This window comes from Phyllopteryx taeniolatus, chromosome 5 (genome assembly GCF_024500385.1).
Source record: "Phyllopteryx taeniolatus isolate TA_2022b chromosome 5, UOR_Ptae_1.2, whole genome shotgun sequence".
Lineage (NCBI taxonomy): Eukaryota > Metazoa > Chordata > Actinopteri > Syngnathiformes > Syngnathidae > Phyllopteryx > Phyllopteryx taeniolatus.
Genome location: NC_084506.1, coordinates 16,881,800 through 16,904,587, shown reverse-complemented (window position 1 = coordinate 16,904,587; position 22,788 = coordinate 16,881,800). Strand labels below are relative to the sequence as shown.

General features: G+C 42.3%; 1 protein-coding gene across 8 annotated transcripts in view; it reads left to right on the top strand.

The window, feature by feature from the left end:
- pclob (piccolo presynaptic cytomatrix protein b) overlaps window positions 1-22,788 on the top strand; it is a 58,401-nt gene that overhangs the window by 30,638 nt on the left and 4,975 nt on the right. Inside the window, exons 14-34 of one of the 8 annotated variants that reach the window (XM_061773225.1) lie at window positions 1-1,559; window positions 1,645-1,910; window positions 2,255-3,089; window positions 3,192-4,236; window positions 4,987-5,055; window positions 5,434-5,460; window positions 6,788-6,876; window positions 7,340-7,415; window positions 7,506-7,631; window positions 9,908-10,016; window positions 11,581-11,648; window positions 11,722-11,972; window positions 12,599-12,646; window positions 13,327-13,457; window positions 14,780-14,806; window positions 15,188-15,281; window positions 17,533-17,604; window positions 17,685-17,970; window positions 18,926-19,120; window positions 22,163-22,307; window positions 22,407-22,465. In XM_061773225.1, coding sequence (XP_061629209.1) covers window positions 1-1,559; window positions 1,645-1,910; window positions 2,255-3,089; window positions 3,192-4,236; window positions 4,987-5,055; window positions 5,434-5,460; window positions 6,788-6,876; window positions 7,340-7,415; window positions 7,506-7,631; window positions 9,908-10,016; window positions 11,581-11,648; window positions 11,722-11,972; window positions 12,599-12,646; window positions 13,327-13,457; window positions 14,780-14,806; window positions 15,188-15,281; window positions 17,533-17,604; window positions 17,685-17,970; window positions 18,926-19,120; window positions 22,163-22,307; window positions 22,407-22,465 — 5,577 coding nt within the window. Of the gene's footprint in view, window positions 1,560-1,644; window positions 1,911-2,079; window positions 2,147-2,254; window positions 3,090-3,191; window positions 4,237-4,986; window positions 5,056-5,433; window positions 5,461-6,787; window positions 6,877-7,339; window positions 7,416-7,505; window positions 7,632-9,907; window positions 10,017-11,580; window positions 11,649-11,718; window positions 11,973-12,598; window positions 12,647-13,326; window positions 13,458-14,779; window positions 14,807-15,187; window positions 15,282-17,532; window positions 17,605-17,684; window positions 17,971-18,925; window positions 19,121-22,162; window positions 22,308-22,406; window positions 22,466-22,788 lie in introns of those variants that run through there. The other 7 variants (XM_061773224.1, XM_061773226.1, XM_061773227.1 and 4 more) reach the window with 7 other exon arrangements.

The following is a 22,788-nucleotide window of genomic DNA, read 5'->3' as shown; positions in this document are numbered from 1 at the left end:
GTAAAGCCCTAGACTACACTAGCAAAGCTACTGCAGCCTTGGCTGGGATGTCTCCTTCACCATCTTCTCAGGACACACTCGCTGTGTTCGGTGTCAGTAGTGCTCTAAGAACTTCAGATGGAATAGTTTATTCCTCTGTATCTGCCCCAGTTCCATCAACATATGCAGTTACCACCCAACCTGGCTCCATCTTTAGCACCACCTTAGTGCCCACATCAACAGTTCAGAATGAGTCTGTGCCCCAACAGTTTGGCTTCATCTCTGCCACAGACCAAAGACAAACTATTTCCTATGATACAGGGCTACCAAAGGAGCTTCTACCCATGGCACTGGCTGACATCATAACAGGCTATCCAGAAATGTACTCAGATGCCACATTGGAAGCACTAGCAGCTTCTCTGGATGCATTAGCCTCCTCCTCAATTTTCCCTGGTTTAGACAGCACCAAGATGGCTCAGTACCAGATGGAGAGGGAGTTTCTAGAGCTAGAGAAGCTTAAACAGCTATGTCTTGCTGAGGAGTTAGAGTGGGAGAGACAAGAGATCCAGCGCTATCGTGAACAGGAGCAGCTCATGGTGCGACAAGAACTTGAGGAACTCCAGGCTCTGAAACAACAGCTTCTCATGCAGCAAGAAGAAGAGCACCATGCTCACATGATGGCCCAGCAGGAGACATATGCCCAGCAGAAAGAGCAATTGCAGCAAATCCAGCAACTCCAGATTCAACTTCAGCGGCAGTTAGACGAGCACTATGGTAGCACAGGTACCACGACAAACCTTCTTGAGGCCAAGTATGCAGGAGTAGGAGACAGTGGACAATACTGGCCTGTAAAAGATGAGAATGCAGGTCCACCTATTGGAGCACAGTTAGAAGAAAGCCATCATAACAAAGCAAAACGGCTTCAGGACGATCAGGACACATGCAAAAAGATCATTGACAGTGGGGTGCAGACTGATGACGAAGACTCGGCTGAAAAGCTGCATGTTGGAAGAAGAAAAAAGAACAAAAGAAACAATGATAGCTCAGCTCCGAGTGATGATGAGGGCCAGGACGAATCGGAGGCTCCTGCAAAGGCTCGACGACGCTCTCGAAAACACAGCAGTGAAGGAAAACATAGCTCTAAGGTGTCCAGTATTGCTATCCAGACGGTTGCTGAGATATCTGTTCAGACCGACCACTCTGGCTCGATCAAAAGACCTAAAGTCCAGATGGACACCAAGGTGGAAATAATCAAACACATCTCAGCTCCTGAAAGCTCTCAGAGAGGGGGAAGTCTGAGCTGTCAGACAGATTCAGACAGGAGGCACACACCCACTGATGTGGGTTACAACACAAACCTCACAACTGACGCCATGGCTAGATCGAGAGGTTTCTATACATCAGTTTCCCCCCTATCTCATGATACATCACTTGGAGGACAGAGAATGCTGACTGCTGACCCAAGCAGATTTTCCTCTTGCCCTCGGTTGAAGCCTGGTCAGAAGTCTTTATCAGATCCTAAATCTCTGAGTCCTGCTACAGAAGAAATGATGGCTGTCTACTATGCAGACACGTATTCAGTGAGTTACAAAGTTTATTTAAATAATTCAGTTTGCAATTCTGAATACACATTTGGTGGAGTTATTCTTTGTCCATATGTTCTAGGGTCGAGGCTCCCCTTCCGGCACAGGTAAGAAGGTCAAGCGGACACTACCAGATCCACCTCCAGAGGACGACCCGCTGATGGGACGCTCAGGCTACAGCACCAACTCTGCCCGCCGTCGGCTCGCTCGCAGCACTACAATGGCCCGGGCCAAGATCCTGCAGGACATTGACAAAGAGCTTGATATGGTTGAGAGGGAATCTTCAAAACTACGCAAAAAACAAGCTGAACTGGATGAAGAGGAAAAGGAAATTGATGCCAAGCTACGGTGAGATGGTGCAGATTGAAACATTTGCTTCTGCACAGATAGTGTGATGTAAGTCCATTAAACGATTATGGTTGTCACCCATAATTTTGATCAATGCAATTGCTCTCATCCCTCTTTTGCAATCATCCTCCCTAATCCATCTGCATGATGCCCACACTCATCTTGCTAGTTTATGGGCTAAAAGGCTACCTTGACATCACTCAGTGAGCCCTCTCCAAACTCACACATAGTGAAAGGTATTATTGTGTGAGAATGCATAAGATTAGCAAATTTGCTTGAAATGTCCGAAGACATTTTGCCAAATCAACAGCAAGACCATAAATGGTGATACCTTATCATTGCAGGTACCTGGAAATGGGTATCAATCGGCGAAAGGAGGTCTTGCTGAAAGAGCGAGAGAAGCGGGAGAGGGCTTATCTCCAGGGAGTGGCAGAGGAAAGAGATTACATGTCAGACAGTGAGGTTAGCAACATCAGAGATGACCGGAGTGACGGCTTGGAGAGGCCGCGAACGGCGCCCCAATCAGAGTTCGATCAGTTCATACCCCCGCAGACAGAAGCTGATTCCCAGTACAACACACTCACAAGTCCCTACTCTCATTACGGCCAATATGTTCCCCAGACTCAAACCACCAGCCATTATACCCAACATAATCTGTATGAGCCGCAGTCTGTTTACCACCAACAGGTTTCTCCTTATCAACATGTCTCAACCCTATCCCTATCACATGGTGAGGATCAGACTAGCAACTACCAACATGCTCTGCTTTTACAACAAGGAAAGCAGCGTCAAACCAACCTGTGTGATTTAGAGCCCAAGATTGCCACTAACTATGAGGTCATACGTAACCAGCCTCTAATAATTGTGCCAACCTCCTCAGAAAGTGGCTTTGGGGTGGCTCATCTTGGAGGCAAGTATGGCAGCTTGGACTTGAGGCTAGGACTAGAGGAGAGAAGTATGGCCTCGAGTCCCATGTCAAGCATCTCTGCGGAATCGTTCTACGCTGATATTGACCATCACAATGCCAGGAACTATGTGCTGATTGAGGACATAGGGGAGCTCACCAAGGCCTCCACAGGATTGGGTACCACTGGCTTGGGTTCTGGATTTAACCTGCCTGATAAGGAGTTGTCCAAGGCAGACAGACTACTTAGGGCAGCAGAAGTCAGACGCACAGAGGTACATCACCATCATTTATTTTCATAATCACCATTGTCAACTCTTTCTCCACTTTCTTTTCTGTTATACAGTACTAATTTTTTCCCATTTTTTCTCCTTTAGGTAGAAGATTTCTTAGGCCAGTCCCAAATTCAAGGTTATGGTAAAGGAGAAGAGGACACAATGGTGGAGCCTTATGAGTTAAAGCTACTGAAGCAACAGATCAAGCAAGAGTTCCGGCGAGGAACTGAAGGACTAGAACATTTATCAGCCTTGGGCCTTCCCCAGTATCTGCCGAGCGATAGCAGCTTTCGCCACTTCCCAAAAGGTGAAAAATATAGCATTGGAAGGCTCACTCTTGAGAAGCAGGCTGCAAAACAACTCCCGGCTGCTGTGCTATACCAGAAACAGATGAAGAACAAAAAGGCTTTAATAGACCCAAAAGCCATCACCAAATTTTCCCCCATTCAGGAGTGTCGAGATTTGGAGCCAGACTTTGCCAGCTACATGGGATCTGGAGCTTCCTCTGTCACCAACCTGGCTGCCAGGGCAAGGCTACTTCAGGATGAGATTACATTTGGACTGAGAAAGAATTTATCCGAGCAGCAAAAGTATTTGGGCGCCACACTGGGAGCTAATCTTGCTGGTTCTCTGGGGCAATCTCTTGGAATGGGGTCCACTATTAGGACCTCTGTTCAGGATGATGGCACCTACCCAAGTGGCAGCCGTTCCAGACCGTCGTCTCGTGCTTCTTCCCGACCCTCCTCTGTCTATGGCTTGGATCTATCAATCAAACGAGATCTTTCCAGCTCCTCACTGCGACTTAAAACTGAAGGGGAGGTGTTGGAAGCAGCATTTGCTCCTGGCGTGACCAGAACAAAGCCCACCAGTTTGCCTGTCGGCCAAAGCAGGGGCCGTATTCCCATCGTGGCTCAGAACTCTGAGGAGGAGAGCCCTTTGAGTCCGGTGGGGCAGCCAATGGGTATGGCTCGGGCTTCGGCGGGACCTCTCCCTCCAATTTCCGCCGACTCCAGGGACCAGTACGGCTCGAGTCATTCCCTGCCAGAGGTCCAACAACACATGAGGGAAGAATCTCGAACTTGCGGCTATGACCGAGATATCGCATTCATCATGGAGGATTTACAAGGTGCCATGTCAGACAGTGAAGGTAAATAGAACCAGAGACTGTTGCAAGGAATCAACTGTGTGGACTTGCTTGTCATGCATGCTACTATTGAGTGATCTTATGCGTTCTTCAATCATCAGCACTTTAAAAGCATTGCTGGTTACTTGTTACTGTATATATTCCTCTGTCGTGTTTAATATCATTTCATGAGATGTATTGCATGCTGTTCTCCTTTTTAATTATTCCACTTTAAATGCATAAGCTTGACTTTATGTTTGGCACAATTCAGGTCGATACACATTTCCTAGTGTGATTTCTTAAGCATGCATTGTAATCTTAGTCATCTTTATTTTGTATATTTTCATTCTCCAATTACATTAGGTTTGTAAATCAGTAAAAGCTCTGCAGTAATTTATACTATCGCCATATCATCATCTCATTTGTGTTAGGTTGTCTTTTTTTTTTATGATCGACATTTGATTTTGCATCTTTGCATGTTTTGCAAGATACATTTTCAGTATATGTTTTGAGTTTCCATCCAAATAAAGTCAATGTCTTCCATATGGTGAGTTTTCCTCATTGCTATTTTAGAGACAAATCGACATTTGTAGCTGCAAAACAGACATTCACACAACAAATTTGAAACACAGTGTTATGATGATGACTTTAATGAGTATTTAACTCACATCACATGTAGCTTGTGGACTGTTTTTTTGAGCGCTCTGTCTAGGTGATGAGAAGATGATTTGTGTGCTGACTCCACATATAAGTGTCAATCTGCCTTGATTACAGGACTCAGTGAGTCCGTGCTGGTGTTGAACAGAGAGGAAGCCAGAATCTTTCATGAAAGTATCGCACACGGTAGAGTATCATAGTTAACCAACACTCAAGGCCCACTTACACACTGGTTGATGATAAGCTTTTCCCCTTATAGTGTATTTTGTGTCTTTTTCATAGTGCCTCTCCTTTAAGTGTGTAGCGGATAGTTGGTTGCCGTAATTTCCAGCATGCATCATACATTAACTCCCGCTTTTAATGCATGTGCCGACATACTCCCAGTACATAACAGCTCCTCTCAGCTTACGTAGTTCCTTGACTTTACAGGCTGCTGCACGCATTTCTTGAAACAACAACAAAAAAAACATGATTCTTTAAAAAAAAAATATATATATATATATATATATATATATATATATATATATATATATATATATAAATATATACAATTTTGTACCCCAGCTGGAGGCCCAAACTGGAATATAGAAGGTGAGACAGCATTCTCCCATGTAGCAACATACAGAATGTACGCCTCCATATCGCATATCATTATTCTCCTGAATGATTCACATTTCTATCAGTTATGAACATACTGACTGGACCCATTCTGGAATGACCCGCATCTCAGTGGTAGAAAGTCCCATGTCATTTAGTGGAACTCTTAGTTGCAATTCATTTTGGGTATGAACCATCACAATAGCGCATCTGCTGCACTGACTCAGTGAGTATGCATCATTGGGGAATGGCTGCACATCACAGTGGTTCCGTAAAGCATATCAGTTCCTTTTCTGGTTGTCCGTGTTGATGTATTTTTTTCCTCACAAAGATGTGTGTTTGGATTGAAATTTCAATATAAGGCAAAAAGTCTTCAAGGTCCACACCGTTGCTGTGCACCAATTCTCGATAAGAACGATTCCTTCCAATTCTGATAAGCGCATTTAAGCCGAGACATATAATAGGATAAGATGTTTATCAAACATTTATATAACTTCCCAAATGCAGTGGCCACAGGGCATATGGCAATACGATAGTATGAAGTTTCTCAACAGAATAACAAAATATCAATAGCAAGAGCAAATTCCTGCATTCCTTCATTCTGGCTTGAATTAACACTATTGAATGTTTAAATTATTGCCATCATAAAATCTTTATGACTGTCTAGACAACATTTTTATTTTTATGAATAGATTCTCAGTCCTCCTGTCATACAAGTTTAAAAAAGGCCCCCCAACTGCTGTGCAATAAAACAAGATTAAAATAAAGTGAAACTACTCACTCCACGAAGACACGCCTGATAGGTGTGATGACAGAACTGAGGCCTCTTGAAATTTGTACTGTTTGACTTTAAAGGCAGAACATTTTGATCGAACTCTAAATTATACAACTTTTGGGACTTTGCATTATTAAACTGATAACCCTTCAAAAACTCAGCATTATCATCTTTGTAAAAACAGAATCTTTTCTACAGCTCTTGTATTGGATCTTATCAAATTGCACAGGTGTACCTAATTATGTTGGTTAGGGAGGGCACGTACTGTATATAAGCCCTTAATAGCGGTTTGTATACTAAGCTGATAGAGGACTCATAGGCTTATGCATAAATGCATCCTTCACAGTGAAAGAAAACGTAATCATTTTGAGCGATATGACGTCAAGTGAATTGATGTGTAATGGACTTTGTGATGCATATCGGAAACAGTGTTTCCAAAGCTTGATTTGAAGATTGAGCTCTGCTTTATTAATCCTAACCATGCTTGAAGTAGATATGTTATCAACTAACACGCAAGCATTTTAACGGCTGCCTATCATTGCCCAGCCTACCATCTGAGACGAGAGGACACCGACTGGTTCGACAAGCCAAGAGAAGGACAACCGCAGGCCAGACATATGGCAGACAGGAGACAGGTGAGTTCCAGATCCACAAGGTTCAATACTACAGTAGACTGAAAACTTTAAAGAGCCTACTTGAAACTAGAATTGCCAAATAAACAGCTACAATGAGGACTTTGATGCAACTGCATCTATCCCAGGATAGTACCCATCAGCCCCCTCGAGGTCATGACCATTGGGATGACATTGCATCAATCTGATTGGACAAGACTGACGGAAAAGCAGATCCCAAGACCGAACAATGACTGAAAAAACAAACCGTAAGACCAGACAGTGGTGGCATGAACAGTGACTGAAAAGCAAACTGTAAGACTGGACAATGGTGGCATGAAATCTGAAAATAAAATACACCTCAGCATGGTCTTATGGTCGTGGTGAAAGTGCAACTTCTAAATAAACAACCCCACAACCATTATTTTACAGATCATTTAGACTTCCAAATGATTCCTATACATGCTGGTAATCATTTCTTCTTCAGATGCAACTGGTCCCTTATGTCTTCCCTCACACTCGCGTCAAGCTCACCAGAGACCAGAGGGACTCGAGCGTGTCAGGTACAAAGTCATATGAATAAAGAAAAGGAATCTTCTCCTTTGTGGATATACCTTGATTGTGAATTTTTTTTATTTTTAAATTTTTTTCAGGGAATGGTCTCGGGATCCGGGTGGTCGGCGGAAAGGAAATCCCGGGAAGCCGAGGGGAGATCGGAGCCTACGTTGCCAGAGTCGTCCCTGGTGGCGTCGCGGAGCAAACGGGAAAAGTAATAGAGGGTAAGAAGACAATGAGATGAGGTGGAATTTGGTTAGTCTGTTTTGTTTTGGAAATTGTTTTGTGCTTTAAAGGAGACATATTGTGGATTTTTTTCACAATTTCAAACACATTTGGGTGCTTGGTTGGGTAAGTACACACTTAAGAGAGGGAACCATTTGTATATACAAGCTATCAAAAAGAAATGTTTCCATAATATGTGCCTTTTATTTGTAAAAAATGATGTTTATGATGCCTGATGGAATCATGGAGTCACGAACATGCTGTCATTTCTTAGCGTATAGAACATCACATCCTTTCAGCTTACCTTAGCTGGTGTTAGTCATTAAGCTATTTTTAGCGAGCCTTATCCATTAGAGGCAAGCACATTCTCTCCCAAACATCATACTGAGGTGCAATTTGCAAACAGAAGAGATTAGAAGCTCAGGCCAAATCACACTATTAAAGCTTGTTTCATTTGGTTGTTTACAGTTTTTATCCACTGTGGTGACTCCCTCATGGTAATTCGGACAAAGTAGGAAGTTTATTCTGATCTGATCTATTCCTTTTATTGAAGCATCACTCATAACAAATGCGTAGGCGATGCATCGGTCAGAGAGCCCATATGTTTGCCCGACGGATAATGAATGGCAACGACGCAGAGCGAGGCAGGGCAGAACATGCCTGCAGGTGCAAACCTAAATAGAGCGGAGGAGGAGGACAAAATTAATTGCAGCGTACACAGCGACTGTTTTCTGAAAAAGATGCATATTAATTTGAGCTTCTTGTTGTGGCAGCAGCTAGTTTTGTATGTGTAAGCGACGACTCACTCAGTGCAGTTTTCCAGCAAATAGCTTCAGTTTGCGATACATTTCTCGCCGATACAGAATACTTGGTAATTCCATTATGTCTCCAGTTGTAATGAAAATGTGTTTAATTTCAACCAAATATTGTTGAAAAAAAACTTTTCATGAACATGACATATGGCTTGACTAAAAACATTACCCTTTTTTAGAGTAGCAACTTGTAATTACTGAATTTTTAACATCCAACTGCATGTTCTTTAAATGATTTTCATTTCATTTCTGTCATGTCAGTCTGAGCACAACGGGGCACTGGAATATTACTGTATTCCTCTGACCGACTACATTAATAGAATGAATCCCATATTACAAAACAAAATACATAAAAAATAAGTTGTTGCAATGATAATGATCGCATATTGTGTGCTAACTAAAGCTTTCCGGTTTAGTAATACTGCACATTCATTTTTATTTACCATGCAGCCATTATGTGACAGCTAATGTCAATGTGACTGTCGGCTCCAAGCCAGCATTAATTCCATGACCAAACGGGTGAAAAATGACAATGTAGAAACAATCAAAAAAATAACACAACTGACAAAGCAATGCATGCCGTTACCTGTAACGCAGTTCCATACTTCACTGGTGTTGCATGGAAACCTTGCTCAAACTTCAAAACCTTTCATAAAGCTTTTCAGGAAACCAAAAAACTAGCATGTTTTGTTGAGCCATAAACATTACATCATCAAAGAGAGCAAACCTTTTTCAACCCTTTATATTGGTCAGTAACTTGTAAAAATAACATTCCCACATGTGGTCTGACCAATAATATCGATTTGTAATGTCAATCGAATAAGACACACTTCAGCATCTGAGTCACAACAGAGTGATAGACCAATTAACCACTCTTCAAAACAGACGACATTCGTTGATGCTCCCACCCACCAAGCAGCTGGTGATTGCAGCTGTTAATTTTATTTTGATTAAATTGTTAACTCCTTGCAGGGAAATTATTTCCTGTATTCTTTTTTTTGTTATTGAAAATGATGGTTTAGCTGACTTTGTGACAACACGGTGACCTTTTTTGCATAGTTTTGCATACACTGTAATAATGTAATAATATAATTATTACAGTGTAATAATGTAATAATAATATTTTGTCTTTTTTTGTCACTAATGCTATGAACCTACTTCCTATGTGTTCATGTACTGTGTTAAAGAACAGACTGAAATAACACAACTCTAATGGTGACTTACCTTTTAGACAGTATTGTATTGTTTTGAAATCTGTTCAAAAACGTTAAAAATCGATGTCTCACTTTGTGAAATTGTGTGCTTTCGCGCTACATTCCCTCATATCCTGTGCATCTCCTGGGGGCTAACCCCCCATCCATAAAACATAGTAATGTCCCTGTGGCGCCCTTTGCAAAGTTAGAAAAAAATTCTAATTTTTATTGGCATCGAATGACATTTTCCCTTCACCAACACCATTACAGGCATGCAGGTGCTGGAGTGGAACGGTGTGCAGCTAACAGGAAAGACCTACGAGGAAGTGCAAGGCATCGTGGGCCAGCCGTGTGCAGAGGCGGAGCTCTGCGTGCGACTGTGAGTCACAGCTGTCGCCGTTTTGGCCTCGGTGCCTCCGCCGTCGTCATCTTTCCCATGCTGTATAGACCTGTTCATAATGAGTGTGAACAATAGGCGCCAGGGTACTGTACTTCCGGGTGGCAGAACATTACTGAAGACCTGAACTGAAAATCATGATAAAAACTTATGTTTGAGGTTGCCCTGCTAGATATACACCAAAAGGTTTAGGTGGCAGAGGAGGATAAATCGAGTGGTTGTGGTAAATATTTGTACAGAGAAAATTGCGAGACAGCCTAAAGGTGTTGTAGCCACTTCTAAAGGGACAGACTGGGAACCAAACCTCCATCATCGACTCTGTGGAAGACAATTATCAAAGGCTGTTGTTGTGCCCATTGTTCTTCTCATCTCTCCCCCACCGAGACAAACTATGAGCCCACAGTGGCGGGGTTCTGCTTGAGGTTTATTCCTTCGAGGGAGTTTTTCCTTGCCTCCTTTACCTTTGCTCATGTGAGGCTCAGTTGTGTGGTTCTTGACCGGCTCAATGGAACCTTGAGATAACTTCTGTTGTGAATTGGTGCTATAAAACTGACTTTAATTGACTTGACCGCTATGTATAAAATGTTAGGTTGGGTTATCTTTGAGTATTTTAGCAAAAAATAATGGATGGTAGTAGATGACAGTGCGCCATCCATTTCAGCGTCAAAAGAGCATATCTGTGCTTTTAATCTGAGCAACAGATAAATCAAATCTTTTTTTTTTTTTTTAATCAATGCACCTGTTGAAATATACATTTCATCTGGCTTTCCATCTCCCTTAAAAGCAATTTACCTCATCTTCTTTTTGAATGACATATCACACATTACAACTACATCGGTAGGGAAGAAGGCTAAAATCACCATTCAAGCATTTCCCCTGTTTTCTCAATCACTCTGCCCTGGACAAACCACAACTTAGGTAGGGGTTTGTTTACGAGTGATGTAATAGGAGTTTTTGCCACCCGAAGGTACTGTCTGTGTGATGTCTAAGGTTGCAAAGGGGTGCAAAAATTCCAGTAAATGTCCGGTACATTTCCATGGGAATTTAAGCTTTTTTTTTTTTAATATGCCAAATTGGAAGCTTTCCATGGGAATGATAGGAATCATGCAAATTAATTCATTTCAATCGAGCTGCGGCATATGTGAAGCTAGCATGACCTCAAATTTTGGCTTGCAAAACAAAGCAAAAAAATTGATCAAGTGACGGCTCATAACCTGAAAGACTCGTAAAGACTCTTGGGCCACTCGTAAGTCAAGCTACCTCTGTACTTGAATGGCTGTTTTAGTCAGGAGTATGCTAAAATATGTGGTTCCCCAACTGTATTCAAATTCCCTCATCAGCATTCTATTTTGTCCCAATTTTCAAAATTCCCGGAATTCATATTGAAACGGTCTATATGTCCACTTTGCACATGCCCATAAATGCCTTCTCCTCTGCACCCTTCTCTTGTCACTCCACGCCCCCGTCATCTGACCACTCTTACTGATTGCTGCTGAAATGCACTGGTTGATATTACAAATGTCCCCAAATATATGGATCCAAACAGCGACCTTAACATGCTGTCTGACCCCGAGCACCCACAAGTCCTGGAGCACCACGTCCAGCTTAAAGCTGGTACGTACAACGGATTTGCATGCGTGTGTGATACACTATTAAGGTCTGACCACATTACTGTTTTCTTCAGTAGGAGGCCAGCGTTCGCCTGGCGTGGATCCCAAGCAGCTGGCCGCAGAGCTGCACAAGGTGTCCCAGCAGCAGGCGCCGGGCGTGATGGGCGGGACGGGGGCGGGGCTCGGAGGGCCCGCGTGTCTGGGCGTGCTGTCGGCGCTGGAACGCTCGGCTCTTCTCCATTCGGGCACCGGGTCGGCCGGCTCCAGCGGGGTGCCGAGCCCCGGCCAGCCTGCGTCGCCTGCTGTAAATAAGAAACAGCGACACAAGGTAGTGGGATGGTAGATGAAATTACACTGTGGCGTTTTTAATCATTAGAAAATGAAGTTGGTGGGGTCTCCACAATTTCAGTAGGTGTTCTACATTCCTGTTATACGAATTAAAAACAATGGAAATTGAATGGTATTTTTATTAGCATTATTATTATTCATTTATTATTATTATTATTATTATTAGTAGTAGTAGTGGTAATAGAGGTAAAAGTAAAATCATTGTTTTAGTCACATTTATTATTAAAAATGCCATTCAAATGGTATAATATTTAATAACAGTAGTAATAACACATTTCTCAAATATTGTTATATTTCATACAAAGTAGGAATGATAATAATGATAATGACAAGCCAATTATGATAGAACAAGTAAATGTGGTCCTGTGGCGTGTGACCCTCACTGGAGGTGTGCAAGAGCACACACAAAGACGCACGGACGCATGCACATAGAGTCGCACACACACACACCCGCATGTATGCATTGTTTGCAATACCAATGTGGGCAGTGGTATCCCAATTAGTTTTCCACATTCAACATGTTTTATCATTGTCATCATAGATTAAATATGTGTTGCTTATTATTTGACTAACTCAAAACACAACTTCCCATTCTCTTTTTTTCAGCCAACTGACATGATAAGGATGTTTCATCCCATTACTGGAGAAATTCAGGTAGGAAACACAGTCTCCTCTTTTAAATGAATAATCATCGCTTAAAGTAAAACCTTAAATGGCATTTGCCAGGTTTGGGATGAAGTTAACGGCACTTCTCACATTACCATAGCGAGCATACTAGATTAACTACCTCAGTGGTGTATTAAATAGTTGTACGAATTGGCAAAGGCAGGGAGAGGGATCGAGCGAGAATGGATTTGCAGTGCAGACTGGAACAAAACTAGTACAGGGAAAGCTAGTCGTGGACAAAACTAGTGCAGGTTAAAATTAGCAGAAGACAAAGCTAGTAGAGGACACAACTAGTAGAGGACAAAACCTTTAGAGGACAAAACTAGTAGGAGATGAAATTAGTTGAGGAAAAAGCTAATAAAGGACAAAGAGAAACACTAGTAGGGTTAGGGTTAGCCTAACCCTAAGAAAAAGTTAGTAGAGGAGAAAACTAGTAGAAGACAAATGTTGCAATTAGAGGACACTGGGACAAAGGTAGTAGAAGACAAAACTAGTTAGAGACACTATTAGACTTTAGAGAACAAAGCTAGTAGGGGAAAAAGCTATTTGAGGACAAAGCTAATAGAAGACAAAACTAGTCAAGGGCAAAATATGTCGAAGAAAAGCCATAGGCACTTTTTATAAATTTTATTTTTACGTTAATTCTTTTTATATTTCTCCTACCTCAGCTGCAGATCAACTACGACAGGAACGTGGGGAATCTGATTGTGCACGTGCTCCAGGCCAGAAACCTGGCGCAGAGGGACAACGACGGCTACTCGGACCCTTTCGTCAAGGTCTACCTGCTGCCAGGGAGAGGGTGAGCAACTAGTCATGTCTGCTCCACGTCTGCCTTTCGCCTTTTTTGTGTGTGTGGGTACTCGTCCGGAGTTTTGTCTCCCTATTTGCTTTTTGATGACAGTGCTGTATGTAATTATTAGACTGCATATGTTAACGGAATACTATTTTGAGTAGTTATTCATAGAAAGTCATATTACTGTCTTTTACTGTATATGCAGTGGGGGGAAATAATGACAATAGACAGTATCAGAAAAAAACCCCTATATAAACGGAAAATGTTATACATTTTACTGAGTGAAAGTATTTGAGTTCAGAATTCCGCCTCCCACAGATTGGCTGGTGCCCATGTGGCATGCAGCTGTTCACAATCCACCAATGACTTCTAGCTCTATTCATCTTTATACTTACTGTATAATGTTATCCAGTTGTGCTGACAATCCAGCACGACTCAAGTCATTTTTTGTTAAACACATGAAAAAACTTAAAAAACTAGTCACTCTACAAGGGGAACCTTCCGTTAGAAGGTTGTCCGTTAGACCACCCTATAATTGTTAATTGCCAAAACTGAAAAAGGCTCTTTTTAAAGGAGAATTTAGCAAGTTGTGAAACATTCAACAACTCATCATGTGCATTCAAATGTTTAGAGAAGGACAAATTAAGTTCAACTGTAAAGGTTGAAGTGCATTTTAAGTTCATCTTAAAATGTCACCCCAAAGCCCAATACCCCTAGCTTTTTGTTAGTTGCGTCTCTCTTGCTTACAAATTTCATTTTTGACTGCCTCCTTCTATTACCATATTCAATAAAAAACCATTAAAAAAATCTAGAAACTGTTCATTTCTTTATAAGTGAGCAAACTCACAAATTCAACAGGGGATAAAGTCATTACTTCCTCCACTGCAGACGTGATGTTGATGTTGTTGCTCTGGCTGTTTTCTCCATGAGAGCTTGAAAATATCCCAGGGATCAATAGAGCCATTCGTCTCCCTAACGCTATCAGTTTGAGATTTTTTAGACATTTTTCTTAAACAGCAGTACTCTAGCTGAGCTCCTCTTCGTGCATTTGTCCAACATTGATGACTAAAGTAGTAGATTGCGCTCATATGTTGATGCTTGCTGTCATGCATTTCCAGGGCGTAAAACCCTTTGTGTGTTTGTATGCGCATTTGACCTTGTTGAGAGTATGGATCGCCTTGCCTCGGCTCACTATCCTTTGAGTGCCTTTTCTTTGAGCTCGTTGGGCGTCTCTGACTGTTTTTTTTCTGTTTTGTTTTTTGTTGGTTTTTTTTGGCTTTCTTGTTTGTGAAAATCTGCCCTCCTCTTCCTCTTCTGGACTCCCTCAGCCAAGTCATGGTTGTCCAGAATGCAAGGTAGTGTGGTGCTGATCTTTGCTGTCAGTTGGTGTTGTTCCTTTTCCCCCCCTACCCTTCCTCCAAATTCTGTGATTTGTTTCCCATCCTTTTCGTTCTTTGTGTGTCCAGCTGTCTACTCTGTTTAGTAGTGTTAAGACAAGATGTATCATGGCTTCTTCTTCTTCTTCTCCATGCCTCTCACCTTCAAATCGCTGTCTCTTTTGTAGAAGTATTAATGGCAGTATTTATATTTTCATTTCTTTCGAACCATGATTTTCAATCAATCATATTGAAAAGCATCTTCTCCTTTCCGTTCACATAATTTGGAATATTGTACAGTGTACCAACAAGATGGGGACATGGTGATGAAGTGTTTTATGTGTTGTTGTAATGTTGCAGTGTGGACAACAAGAGAAGGACCAAGTACGCCCAGAAGACCCTGAACCCGGAATGGAACCAGACAGTCATCTACAAGAACATCCATCTGGAACAGGTGCTCACCCAAAGGCACACAAATGCACTCAAATATACGCACACAAACACACATTTCTCAAATAGCCTACTGATGACATAGTAAGGTGAAAGGAACTCACTGTGGCATTTTGCTTATATGAACTAGGCAACACATCCACACAAAGTAGTAACACTAAAGGTTGGATGTCAAGCGTTTCTGCAACCCAAAGATGAAGACAAGATGGCACACGGGTTTGGATTCTATTACGTGCGCTGAGGGCCACTTCACACCAAGTGGTTGTTATGTATTCCTTTCAGGATTGTGTCCTTTTAACTCGTCCCGAGGGCTGTTTTTAGTGTCCCTGTGCAGCCTTTTACATGCACTCCCACAACTCAAGTCAATTGCAAGCATTTCTAGTCTCATATACTTTAATAGCCCATTGACGCCCAAAAGTACTTTATGGTGTTTAGTAGAGAATGTAGATATTTCAGAGTTTGCTTGAAGATGCTTGTTTTTTTTGTATGAATTTCGTTTTTAATTGCTTTGACTTGTCTTCGGCCTCGTGCACACAAGGATTTTTTTCCACTACAGACCCGGCACATGAAGATAAAAAAATCTGGCAGTTAACAGTTTTGGTCGTATTATATGATTATATGTGGTGTGCTCCGATAATTACAGAGCACCACACACATACTGTAAAAGATTCTGTTCCACAGCCGATCTCAAAATCTTGGGTTATCACATGTGATCTCACAAAACCGAAGAAGAAGGATATGCGCCGTTGTTACCAGAGTGTTTTCTGCAGGTTGCCAGAAGTGGGGGCGTTGTTTAAATGGCAATGACATCTCAAAAAGACTTGGAAGACTTGGAAAATACTTTTGCTATCTGGGGAACCCGCTTTCCTTCCATCCATCCATCCATCCATTTTCTTCTGTTATCCGAGGTCGGGTGGCGGGGGCAATAGCTTTAGCAGGGAAGCCCAGACTTCCCTCTCCCCAGCCACTTCATTGAGCTCTTCCGGGGGGATCCCGAGGCATTCCCAGGCTAGCTGAAAGACCTAGTCTCTCCAGCGTCCCCGGGGTCTCCTCCCGGTGGGACATGCCCAGAACACCTCACCAGGTAGGCGTCCGGGAGGCATCCAAAGCAGATGCCCCAGCCAGCTCATCTGGCTCTTCTCAATGTGGAGGACCAGCGGCTCTACTCTGAGATCCTCCTGGATGACCGACCTTCTCACCCTATCTCTAAGGGAGAGCCCGGACACCCTGCGGAGGAAACTCATTTTGGCCGCTTGTATCCGGGATCTTGTTCTTTCGGTCCCACAGCTCGTGACCATAGGTGAGGGTAGGAACGTAGATTGACCGGTAAATTGAGAGCTTCGCCTTTCGGCTTAGCTCCTTCTTTACCACAACGGACCAGTACAAAGTCCGCATCACTGCAGACGCTGCAACAATCCGCCTGTCGATCTCCCGTTCCATTCTTCCCTCACTCGTGAACAAGACCCCAAGATGCTTGAACTCCTCCACTTGGGGCAGCATCACATCCCCGACCTGGAGAGGGCACATCACTCTTTTCCAACTGAGGACCATGGTCTCAGATTTGGAGGTGCTGATTCTCATCCCAGCCGACATTGGGTAAGACGATGTTTGTTTTTATTCACGGATGTTACTTTGTTCCAGAGTCAGAGCGCTTTCTTGATTGGCTGCATTCTGTTCCACGTCACAATACACGGTGTCATGACACTCCACGCAAAGATTTTTGGTCATAAATATTGAATGCGTTCAATAAGATTCTTGACCCCAACCCTTTTTGGACCCTATAATTGAGACATCCCCTTTTAACACACCTCAAACCAAAGGATAATCTCATAGGATAATCTCATAAAGCAAAAGATAGTCTGGCGTTTGATATCCTTGGTTGAGAAGGGGCAGAATCAGGACACGAAAAAACCCAGCCAAATTGTCTTTATGTGAGTAACGGGCCTAAGGCTACGTTCTCACTGCAGGTGAATTCCGTTTTTTTTTTTTTCATCTCTATGTGTACAATACAATTTAGATTTTTTTTCAAATCCGACCCAGGCCTCTTTTGTATGTGGATATACAGTAAATCGGACAATACTGAATTTTATTTTGCTCACATACAGTACATAACTAAATGCTCTCATAAACACTACTGAAACACTATTACTCATTATGTCACGAATCATGTCCCCGATGGCCCTTCGCCCTCATCAGTAAAAGTTCAGGCAAGACCCCTTGGTAACATTGTCTGCCATCTCTCCTCTTCAATCTAGCTGAAGAAAAAGACTCTGGAGGTGACAGTGTGGGACTATGACAGATCCTCATCCAATGACTTCCTCGGAGAAGTGAGTCATAGCCTTTGTCATCACGTGAAGCCAGTGAGTCCTCCCCGGTCTCATTCTGCTATATTTGTTTTTGCCCTCAGGTCTTGATCGACTTGTCCAACACAGCCCAGCTGGACAACACACCTCGTTGGTTGTCACTTAAGGAGCAGAGCGAGAGCATCGAGCACAGCCGAGCCCACCACGGGGTTCAGGGGCCACCTGGGTCTGGAGCCGGGCAGGGGCACGGTGCCCAAGACCACCCGTCAGGGCCCGGGACCGGGCACGGTATGGGACAAGGGCCAGAGCAGGGAGAAGGGAGCTATGATTCACCCATTAACTCTGTAATCAAGAGCAGAAGCCATGGAATCTTCCCTGATCCATCCAAAGGTAAGGAGAACACTTGGCTTACCACAAAAAAACCTTGTATACAGGTTTGCTAGTTTAATGTGGAAATACTATACAAAAACAGAACTGTGCGACATACATCTGGAGCAGTTCACGATCAATATTTAACTAATATCACAGAATAAAAAATAAATAAAATAAAATACAGTACATCATAGCAGATCACTACAGATATGTTTTGCTGATTGAAGTTGGCTATAACAAGCTTTGCTATGACCAACCAATCAAAGGACGGGAAAATGATGGCATCACCGACGGCCAGCAGTCTGGCCCTGTGAGGATGAATTTGAAATCTGATTGGTTAACGAAACCAATAGTTGCTAATATAGTCGAAGTTACATGGACCAGCGCTACTGCTTCTCAAGGCCTTGGGCAGATTAGATTGACACGGCAACACATAAAGGCTGAAATTTGATTGGACATTAAAAAAAAAATCCAACAGAGAAATGCAACAAAATTAAAAGAATAGACTGTTAGGAAAACGTTAACACAATTCTATGAAACAAATATTAGAATGTAGGTTGTAAATGTAGGTCAGTACTTCTGATTGTGTTTGGGTTACATCATTTTAGCGCATCGTAAACAAATGACAAAGGTCCAATAGTGCCGGTATTCTGCGCAAAAAAAAAATATATATATATATATATATCAAGGCTAAAATGCTGTATAACTTTATAGAATGACGCAAAAAGAGTACAGGACAGAAAATACAAATAAAGCAGAGAGCTAACGGTTCACAGGTAAATGCCACAGCTAAAACATTGTAAATTCCAAACAGGTTAGCAAGATGCAAAATGAATACTAAATAGTAAAAAAAAAAGGGGGTAAAAGTACGAATAAAAGAGAAAGTTGACGGAGCTGTTGTAAGAGGCGGCCACTCACGTGCACCTATTTGAAGTTTGAAGAATACATTTAATCCAAAACGATATTCTGACAGATTTGCAGATGTTGCCTCTGGAAAAGTCCCACAGCAGCCCGGGCAGCTCCAAATCTTCCTCGGACGGCCAGCTCCGCTCGCACGGGCCGTCGCGGAGCCAGAGCAAGAGCAGCGTCACCCAGGCCTACCTGGAGGACGCCGGGATAGCCATCGCCGCCGCTGAGGCTGCCGTGCAACAGTCCCGCCTGCAACCAAGTAAATCCCTTCCCTACCCTTGATGCACTTCCTTTGAGACGCTTCTTCCCCTTTTTTCTCCCCCATCCCCAATTATGCATGCAGCTAACTTTAAAAATGATACCTTAACATTTTCAGCTTTTTGTTTTTATTTACAGTGAACCCCTGCATATTTGTGGGTCGTCTAAAAACCTTGCCTGTTTACTGTTTTTGGGCTCAGGCTAAAGCCATGTCTCATATAAAAGTATAGCTTTGGAGCCATTTGATGGCATCTTGGTGCTGAGCATCTACTTTACGTTCAACTGAGGGGTGGAGCCCCATATAGTCAGTTCATAGCTTTGTCTAATGGGCAGTGCTGGGGAGTAACTAATTACATGTGATGAGATTATAAAATTTTAATTACAAAATGTATTCAATTGCAATCCATTACATTACCGGAAGAAACTGTGTAATTAAATTGCAGTTGCTTACGTTTGAAAAATAGGCGCAAATGCTCAGATTTGTTTGTCAGATCAATTTCTTTTTCTGAAGCTTGTGATTGGGTCTCCCTGTTCATGTGTATGTGAGGCTTTGTAAAGCGTTTTGGGCACTGTGATAGTGTAGATAAAGCGCTATATAAGTGCAGTCCATTTACCATTTACCATGTGCCATTCTGTTATAGTCTCAAAAATGACATATTTTTCCAAATATGACCTCAAAGCACCACCTTTTGGTACAATCTATTAGTTTGTCTGAGCTTTTGTTTTGAATGGAGCAGGAAGCTAACCGGAAACTAAAGTGCAGATTAGTGTCGAGATCTGAAGTACAGTGCGTTATGGATCTGGTGCAAGTATTCCATAGAGTTTTGTTTTTCTGCCATCTCGCGGCATCAATAGGCAATTACGAACCTTTTCGTCTGGGTGTCAATAACTTGATTATTCTCGCACTATGTATAACAGGGGTTCACTGTACACTGAAATATCAACTGAAATTGAAGGGATAATAATATAGATTGATGTAAAATAATAATAATAATAATAAAAAAATAAATTAATCAGCTTTTTCCCCCTGGATTCAACACTTCTAAACAAACAAATAAAACATCTAACTTTAATAATAGCTACTGTGCATGTGCCAATCCCAAGCATATGGTTTCTACAAAACCCTGAAACCAATGTGGGATGGCAGTCCCTCAAGTTATTCAATTCAACAAACAAACAAAAAAATAACACAAAACATTTCTATAATGTCTTCTCGAATATTTAAGCATGACATCGCAGCTCCCCTGGCTTCCTTACTGCCGTTCTCTCTCTGTGTCTTTGCATGCGTTTAGCATGTGAATGCACCACTAGCAAAGAGGCAACACACACACACACACACAGACACACACACACACAGCACATACAGTACATTGGTATGGCACACAGGCTCCCCACCCTACCCGCTACTCCCCCCCCCCCCCCCCCCACCCTCTTTACTCCCACTGCCCTCAACAATTGGCGGTCAAAGCAGGAAACAGCGTCATTGCGAGCCTCATCCACCAATGAGAGCAAAGAGAGAAAGAGGGAAGGTGAGGCAACATTTGGCAACGATAATCAATATTATAATCCTAAAAATGACATACTAAAATGTTTTAAACACGAATATAAACATCTCGGAAATGTGTAAATAACTGCCATTCTATAAACATGAATAATTATGATTTTTTTCTACAGCCGCAAATGTGCATGTATTCCCGATGCAGTGTGCTATTGGTTTAAAATGGATTTGGGGATTATATTGACACGAAGTGACTGATTGTGTTCCAAACACTTTTGTCTGTGATTTCAAAACATACATTATCTGCCGGAATATTCGGTACACCCGCCCAATCTAATGAGAGCCAATACAAGAACTACTAAAAACAACTATTGTCCAATGAATAGATATATTATTAATAATAATAAAATAGTGACTATCCATCAATCAAACATTTACTTCTTAAGTTGACATCCTAGAAAAAGCATGTAACTCAAAATAAAAAAAATATTTCAAAAAGAAAAAAATAGAAAGAATAAAGAAACAGACATTGCAGCTGATAATGACAGTGAAAATATGTTATACTAAATATTAATATAAACAATAGTCAAATAAAAAATATCAGAAAATTCAGTAAAGTAATACAGTATAATAATACAACATAATAATGTCTGAAAGAAAAAAACATCATCCATCCAACCATCCATTTTCTGAGCCGCTTCTCCTCACTAGTGTCGCGGGCGTGCTGGAGCCTATCCCAGCTATCAACGGGCAGGAGCCGGGGTACACCCTGAACTGGTTGCCAGCCAATCGCAGGGCACATACAAACAAACAACCATTCGCACTCACATTCACACCTGTGGGCAATTTAGAGTTGTCAATTATCCTACCATGCATGTTTTTGGGATGTGGGAGGAAACCAGAGTGCCCGGAGAAAACTGATCAACATCTATCCATCCATCCATTTTCTGAGCCGCATCTCCTCACTAGGGTCGCGGGCGTGCTGGAGCCTATCCCAGCTGTCATCGGGCAGGAGGCAGGGTACACCCTGAACTGGTTGCCAGCCAATCGCAGGGCACATAGAAACTAACAACCATTCGCACTCACAGTCATGCCTACGGGCAATTTAGAGTCTCCAATTAATGCATGTTTTTGGGATGTGGGAGGAAACCGGAGTGCCCGGAGAAAACCCACGCAGGCACGGGGAGAACATGCAAACTCCACACAGGCGGGGACGGGGATTGAACCCCGCACCTCAGAACTGTGAGGCTGACGCTCTAACCAGTCGGCCACCGTGCTGCTGATCAACATCTATTTAAGCTATATTACAGGCAGCTAAAATAGTAGAAATCTCTTATAATAGAACAATATTAATAAATAAAACATCAAAACTGAACATTGTTATCAATCTAAATGCAAAATTATACCGTGCACTATTATATTGGTTGCATTGGTTATCATGACTGAATTGTGGGGGGTGTACCTAATATTGTGGCCAAGGAGCTGCCTGTCAAACAAGTATTGAGTCTATCGCTCTCTCTCTCTCTCTCTATCTATCTATGACAGGACCTGGGCACCGGCTGGGGGACATTTCGGGGCCTGTGGTGCTGTCTGCCCCCAGCCTGGTGGGCGACGCCTACGGGGGCGGTCTGGACGGGGGTGCTGGTGGAGGAACCGGAGTGGACAGCGCCATATTTCAAGTGCCGCGGATGTAAGAGAAGACATTAAAAAAAAAATAAAATTTTTGTTTTTTTTAAATGTCAGTTTTGCTCTACAACACCTAATGCAATTTGCGCCCTGTTTGCCGCAGTGGTACGACCATTCCCAACGGAACGGACAAAAACCACATGGGAACGCCAGAGAATGAAGGCAAGTGACTGTCATCTCTTCTTTTGATAGAAATAGAAATGAGTACATTTTTTAATCCTGCATTTTGTTCAGACCCTATCCTCTGTTATGTGCTTAAAACCTCACCTATGCACTGTTTTTGTGTTTAAGCCAAAGTATGTCGATATCTTAAAACGTGTGTTTTATGACATTTCTTATTTTAAGATGAACTTATTCATAACTCGTAATACAAACTCTATTACAAGTCATAAGCCTTATTCAAGTTTTTATGGAAAAACATGTTCGAAGGAAGTGAAATGCTCTTATGCAAAAACTGCCTAGTAAGAAGAACCATCTTGGCAGAC